The following is a 7,261-nucleotide window of genomic DNA, read 5'->3' on the forward strand; positions in this document are numbered from 1 at the left end:
CCCAGCAGCTGTGCACAGGCTGGCCTTGCCAACTTGATCACCCACTTGGACAAGCTGGGAGCCCCAGGGCAGATTGCTGGCACCCAGGGAGAAGTGGCCTGCTGGGGGAGGCACCTCCTACTGGGGAATAGGGAAAAAGAAGCTTCTGCTTCAGACATATTATGACCCCTGGGCAAGTCCCTTTCCACCGAGTCTCACTTCCAACATCTTGGCTGAGACAGATGGTCCAGTGACCTGGTTCTCCAACTTGAATGGCTTCAACACTCCCCACCCTGAGGGGGCCTCCACAGGTTCATCTGCATTTTAACAACCTCCCCAGGTGATCCAGATGGCCCAGTGACCACTTTGAGAGAAACCCTAGAGGTCTAGAGGATTTAATTTTATGACACTGGGGAGAAGGGAAATGGCCAGGGATGGTTAAGAATAGACTTTAAAGACACCGGAAACACTCATTCAGGTCGGTAACAGTGACAGTCCAGATGTGGCCCTCCAGTCCCCCTCCTCTGAGCACCAGCTGTGAAAAGGGTCAGAGGTCAACCCACAGCCCCTCCCCTCAATCCAAGAAATCATTGCAACTTTACCACCATCTAAAGTATTTTGTTTAATAACAAAACCAAAAAACAAAAAACAAAAACACCCCCACAGAACTATTGTAAAACAATATTCTCAGTCGGTGATCATTGTAATATACAATACAAAGCAATTTCCTCAGAAATCTGAGAAGCACCAAACGTGACCATTTTTTAAAATGTCTGCTTTTCAAAAAATAGAAACACACGGGGGAACCCCCCAAAGTCTCTGGCGGCCGGTAGATGTTGAGAGAGGCCTCCCCTCGTCAGTCTCCCAGCCCTGGGCCGGATCTGCAAAGGCCCGAAGGCCGCCAATCCGTCTTGCTTCCCCCAGTTCCCGCGAGGCTCCTGGGGGGAACCGAGAGCACTTTTTCCTCTTGCCTCCTGGAGGGCTGGGGTCCACCGATTCCTGCGGGCGGCGCTTCAGCGACACAAGATGCGATCGTCCGCTGGAACACATGCTGCCTGTGAAAAGGATAGAAAAGGGGATGAGATCCGGCAGGTTGGAGGGGACAAGGCTGCAAGCGCAGCAGGCGCTCTCTCTTCCCTGGGCATTTCGGCAATGCCCGGTGCCCGAAAGGAAGGGGCGGACGTCGTACAAATCCCCCCTCCCCTTGCCTCACTTCCCAGTCGTGAGAGGACAATCTGGTACTCCAACTCGGCGCTCACCTCGGCCGCCAAGGCGCTGATTTCGCCGTTCAGGGTGCTGAGCGGAGCTCTGACCGGCACCCCTCGGCCCCCGGGGGTCCCGACTTCGGATTCCGAGTTCAGCTCCAACTGCAGATCCCTGATGTAGTCGATGACGTGCTGAAGGATCTCTACTTTGCTCACTTTGCGGTTCTGGGGCAGGGTGGGCACCAGCTCCTTGAGGCGCGAATAACAGCCGTTCATGTCGTAGAGCAGCACGTTCACCTGCTGCTCGTCCAGCAGGGCTGGCAGGCGCGCCCCGGCGCCGCTGGCGCAGCGCGAGATGGCCACGCTCTGCTCCGACAGGCAGCGCACCACCTCGCCCGCGCCGCCTGCCGTCTTGCCGGCCTTCAGGGTGCAACTGGGACCCGCAGCGGCCGCGGCACTGCCACTGGCAACCTTCATGATTCTCGAGACTGGCTAAGACGAGAGGTGAAGCGGAAAGAGGAAGAAGACCCTGGGTACTGGGAGCTGCGGAGATAAAAAGACGGTAGTAGAATGTGGGAGGTGGGCTCCAGAGCCCGACTTTTATAGGGACGCCGCGCCCCCCCCCAGGGGTGGGCCCAGAACGTTCAAAAGCAGCCAATGGCGATCAGGGGGCGGGGCCTCGCGCACTCTCGAGTCCCGCCCCCTGCCCAACTAGTGCACCCTCGCATTAGTGGAGGTTAATGGAAAAGCGACCGAATCCCAGAACAGGGAAAGAGAGGCACTGGCCAAATGGCTGTTGGAGGTGAGGGCTGTCTTGGGCTCTTCTGGAAGGAGACAAGGAGGCAAAATCGGTATTGCCGAAAACGAAAAGACCACAGGATTTAGTTTTCCTCGTTTTCTCACCTCTCTAGCTCCATTTTACAGATGAGAGAAACTGAGACCTGGGCGGAGAAGTGGCTGGCTCTCGGTCGCCCAGAGTGTCCAGGACTAACTCAAGGTTTCCAGATCCTCTTGGAAGATTGCCTCTCGGACCCCGATCTCCAAATTTCAGGACAGAATTTTTAAGTGGAATCTCTTGGTTTTTGTTTTTCCGTCCCCCCCACCCCCACTCCCGGCCCTTATTGGGGACTGAATCAATGGACATTCTTCCACTGAGCCACACCCCAGCCCTTTTATTTTGGAGACAGGGTCTCGTTAAGTTGCCCAGGATGGACTCAAACTTGGGGTCCTCCTAGCTCAGCTTCCCGAAGAGCCGGGATTGTTAAAGGCGTGCGCCGCTGCGCGCGGCTAAAGTGGGCACAACTTCACGCTCAATTCCCAGGGCTGGTCTTTCCCAATTCCCAGAGATTATGGCTGCTAATGTTTCTACCACCAGAACGGCCTACCCAGGTCCCTTGAGGTGGGTGGGGGCAGTTAATTCGGGGAAGTCCTCCTGAGTTGAGGATGATGCTTCTGGACCTAAACTAGATGGAAGGAACGTGGTGGAGTGGACCTGCATTCCCCCGGGTCCTACCCTGAATGTGCAGTCCCTGCAAAACCCACCAAATTTACAGCAACTAGCGATTTTTAATTTTTCTCCCTTTATTAGCTAGCTTTTCTTCCCCCCTTAAAACCTCGAAGCCGGGTCTCCCTCCCACAGCGCGGCAGCTGCGGAGATCCAGTCTCCCCCTCCCCTTCCCGGGCCGGTCTGTGTCAGCGTCTGAACAAGCGGCTCAGACCGTTAGACGCCAGGCGCGTGACGTCACCCATTCATAAAACCCGGACGGGCTGTCAGGCTGGCGCCGCGCGGGCGGTCGCCATGGAGACGACAAACTGGGCTGGAGCGTTCCCTGCTCCCCCCCGCGAGTCACCTGCAGACCCTGAACGGGAGGCCTGGGAATGTGTTCCTCGTGGGTGCGGTCGCTGGGCAAGGGTCACCTTACCTCCCCGCCCCACACCTGCGAGGCTCCCCCACCCAGCCTCCCAGCTTGGCCCGCTTGGGAGTTTTTCTCTTGGCCTCACCACCCCAACCCCCGCTCTCCGCTTGAGTCTGGGGAAGGAGGCCTGACTCCAGCTGCTGTGGATGACCATTTATTGGGTTCTCGCGTGGGACCTGCACTGGGTAAAGAGCTTGCCATTATCATCTTCTGTAGTCCTCTCCACAACTCCAAGGACTAGAGTTATTTGGTGGTTTTTGTTTTATTTTGTTTTTAACTACAAAGGAGACTTAAAAAAAACCTCCCCAAAGCCTTAGCTGCTGTGATGGCTGCATTGTTGTAACAAGGACACATTATTGTCATGCAGCCCCTTCTTGCCTAGGGCAGGCAATCGGACTCCAGAGTCCTAGGCTTGTCTCAGCAGGGACACTAAGGCTCAGGATAGTCACTCCAGCCACCCCATAAGCAGGAGTAAATTACGGAATTCACCTAGGGGAGGGTGGCATTATAGTCCCTCCTCTCCCAAGTAACTAATTCAGCAGTTATCAGCAGGTTCCCTTTTCCCACAGATGTTTGGGGAGAGAACATCAAATAAATCAATCCTCTGCCCCTACATCAGGAAATCAGGAAAACTGATCAGTAAGACCAGCTTCAAAGGAGAGAGACATCATCAATTAAATAGCTGGACTCCTTGCCCACTTACCACACACCCCACTACTCTCCGAACTCGTGACGGAGACAGCACCGTGCTCCTTAGAAGAACTGGAAGATTGGTGGTCAACTAGAGGAAATGGAAGCATTCATTCATTACCGCGGGTTTGCTCCTTGACCCTGAAATTCCACTTGCTGCAGTCAATTCCAAAGAAATCACGGGGACAGGCATAAAGATGGCTGCTCAGGCATGTTCACTGCTGTATGCAAATAGGTTAACTTCAAATGACCTAAATGCACGCGAGATAGTGGCGTTCTTCGAACTATGAATGGAGCATCAATGCTTGGCCTGATGCAGGTGGGAGGTGTGGCTCTGAGAGAGCTGGCCTGGGGTGCAGCGCAGTGGTAGAGCTCTTGCTTGGCCTAGCATGTGTGAGGCCCTGGGTTCAGTCCCCAGTGCTGCAAAAAGTAAAACTAAAATAGCCAAAAAAGATATACACTAAAAAACTCATAGGGTTTCCATTGCAGAGAGGGGTGAGAGGGAGAAGCCAACCAGTGTGAAGTAGGAATTTTTACGCGCAGGAGCTGGGGTGGTCATGCACACACGCTGCAGTTTGTGTAGGGTCTCATGTATGCAGAGCATGTGCCCTACCACTGAACTGCTCCTCCAAATCCTTGTCTTTACATAAGTCCCCACCTCACCACTGGGGATTAAACCCAGGGGCATTGGACCACTGAGCTACTTCCCCAGCCCTTCTTATTTACTTATTTTTATTTTGAAACATATATTGCCCAGCCTGGCCTGGAAGGTGCCATGCTCCTGCCTCAACTTCCTGAGTAGCTGGGTTAGAGGTGTGGGCCACTGCACCCAGCCGACATAGGTATGTCATTCTTTTCTTAAAGAGCTTTATTAAAGTGTAAAGGACAAACTACACATATTTAAAGCATGTAATCTGATAAATTTTGACATATACACACACCTAGGAAACATCAACAAAATTAACATATGCTCTGCCACCTCCCTGACCCCAGAGTTCCCTTCTGCCCTTTAACCCTTCCCTCCTACCTCTAACACCCACTATCCAGCCAAATACAGGTTTTCTCCATGGATTCATTTGCATTTTCTAGAATTTTGTATATATGGAATCACGCAGTATGTAATCTTTTGTTGCTCTTTTACCCAGCATAACTATTCATAACCATTCATCTATGTTCATTCCTTTTTATTGCTGAATAGTATTACACCAAATGGCTGTATATCACCATAGGTTTATCTATTCACCCATTGAAGGACGTTAGGATTGTTTATTTATTTGTTTATTTTGTGGTACTGGGGATTAAACCCAGGGCCTCCTAATGTGGGAGGATTACAAATTCAAGGCCAGACTCTATAACTGCAATTTAGCAAGACTGAGTCTCAAAATTAAAAACACAAAAAACTGGGAATGGCCAGGCCAGGTGGCACATGCTTGTAATCACAGGGGCTGTGGAGGCTAAGGCAGAAGGATCCTGAGTTCAAAGCCAGCTCAGCAAAAAGTGAGGCCCTAAGCAACTTAGTGAGACCCTGTCTCTAAATAAAATACAACATAGGACTAGGGATATGGCTTAGTGGTCAAGTGCCCCCAAATTCAATCCACGGTATCCCCCTAAAACAAAACAAAACAAAATGGCTGGGAATATAGCTCAAAACAAAATAAACAACAACAAAAACCGAAAGAGTAGAAGTTTTAAATTTTAATGAAGTCCAATTTATTAAATTTTTTCATGGGAGCTAGAGATGTAACTCAGTTGGAAGAGTAGCTTCAAATGCACAAGGCCCTGGGTTCAATCCCCAACACTCCCCCCACCCCCACCCCCACACAAAATCATGGAATCATACTTTTATTGTCATGTCTAAGAAATTCATGCTTAATCCTAAATCTCAAAGATTCTCTCCTGTATTTTCAGATGTTTTGTGGCCGTAGGTTTCCCTGTAGGTCTGTGATCCTTTACACGTGAATACACTGTTAAACAGAAGCACCTTCAGGGGCTGGATGGTTGAGTGAGTGCTTAGCATACAGTAAGCATTGGGTTAGAAGCACAGCACAGAAAGAGAGATGGGGAGGGAGAGAGGGAAAGAGAAAGAAAAAAAGAAGGAAAGAAAGGAAGAAGGAAATAAGAATATTCATGCACTACTTTGTGTAATAAGTCAACTCTAAGTGTTTATTATACCTCACTCTGGGCCTGACTGCTGGTGTGGATGAGGTAGAAGGCTAAGGATACTTTTGCAGACAAATAGGAGAAAAAGAAGTCAAAAGACAATTAGAGTCCCCTAGGGAAGCACAATTAACATGCAGGAGGAGCCAGACACGGTGGCACACACCTGAAATCCCAATAGCTTGGGAGGTTGAGGCAGAAGGATCACCAGTTCAAAGCCAGCCTCAGCAAAAGCAAGGCAATAAGCAACTCAGTGAGACCCTGTCTCTAAATAAAATACAAAAAAGGGCTGGGGATGTGGCTTAATGGCCTAGAGTCCCTGAGTTCAATCCTCGGTACCAAATAAATAAATAAATAAAAACATTCATGAGCATCTACTGCCTGCCTGACTTGTGCAAGCCACATGGGCCACAGAAAGGAATTCTTCTCACACAAGGACCACAGGATGAAAGTTTCCTCCTCCTAGCTACCTTAGAAACAAAGAAAGAACCAGGTGCACGGCCTGTATTCCCAGCAGCTTGGAAGGCGAATGCAGGAGGATTGTGAGTTCAAAGCCAGCCTCAGCAATTTATCGAGGCCCTAAATAACTCAGCAAGACCCTGCCTCAAAATAAAAATACAAAAAAGAGCTGTGGGTGTGACTCAGTGGTGAAGTGCCCTTGGATTCAATCCTTGGTACCAAATCAAGGGAGTAGACACTCCCGCCTCCTTAGGTTCCTGGGCGGAGTTGCCCAGTGCCTGCAGGGGCTTGGCACCCAGCAGATAAATGGCAGAGTCATAGCAGGTGTCCAGTTCTAGGCCAGCACCCTGCACCCAGTGTTTTCAGTTTTTTTTTTTTGTTTGTTTGTTTTTTGCAGTACTAGGGATTGAATCCAAAGCCTCATGCTAGGTAGGTGCTCTGTCCTGTGCCCTTTTTATTTTATTTTTGAGACAATGACTTGGTAAATTGAACTTGTGATCTTCCTGCGTCAGCCTCCTGAATAGCTGGATAGCTGGAGTGACCTGAGTGTGCTAACATACCTGGCTGCTTCCAAGGTTTTTTTTTGAGACAAGATCACACTCGATTGTTTACAGCCTTGCTAAATTGCTGAGGCTGGCTTTGAACCTGTGATCCTCCTGCCTCAGCCTCCCGAGCTGCTGACATTACAAGCGTGCACCACCACACCCAGCTGCTTCCAGGGTGTTTAAGGGAGCCTTGCTAGATAGACTTACAGCCTCTGAACCTTTCTCTTCACTGCACCCCCCTCAAAGTTCCCTACTGAAATAATGACACCCCGACATACACACGCATCTTAGGTCTGTGAAAAGTTGCCTT

The 7,261-nt window shown here is 50.4% G+C and overlaps 1 protein-coding gene across 1 annotated transcript; it reads right to left on the minus strand.

Annotated features, from left to right (window-relative positions):
- Positions 1 to 581: 581 nt before the first annotated feature.
- Id1 (inhibitor of DNA binding 1, HLH protein) lies at positions 582 to 1,765 on the minus strand. The gene is made up of 2 exons (XM_015505740.2): positions 1,239 to 1,765; positions 582 to 1,034 (listed from the first exon to the last, which is right to left on the minus strand). Exons 1-2 carry the CDS (start codon positions 1,659 to 1,661, stop codon positions 993 to 995), a joined length of 465 nt encoding a protein of 154 aa, XP_015361226.1. The 5' UTR covers positions 1,662 to 1,765; the 3' UTR covers positions 582 to 992.
- Positions 1,766 to 7,261: the final 5,496 nt, after the last annotated feature.

The sequence above is a fragment of the Marmota marmota genome, unplaced genomic scaffold (genome assembly GCF_001458135.2).
Source record: "Marmota marmota marmota unplaced genomic scaffold, marMar, whole genome shotgun sequence".
Classification (NCBI taxonomy): domain Eukaryota; kingdom Metazoa; phylum Chordata; class Mammalia; order Rodentia; family Sciuridae; genus Marmota; species Marmota marmota.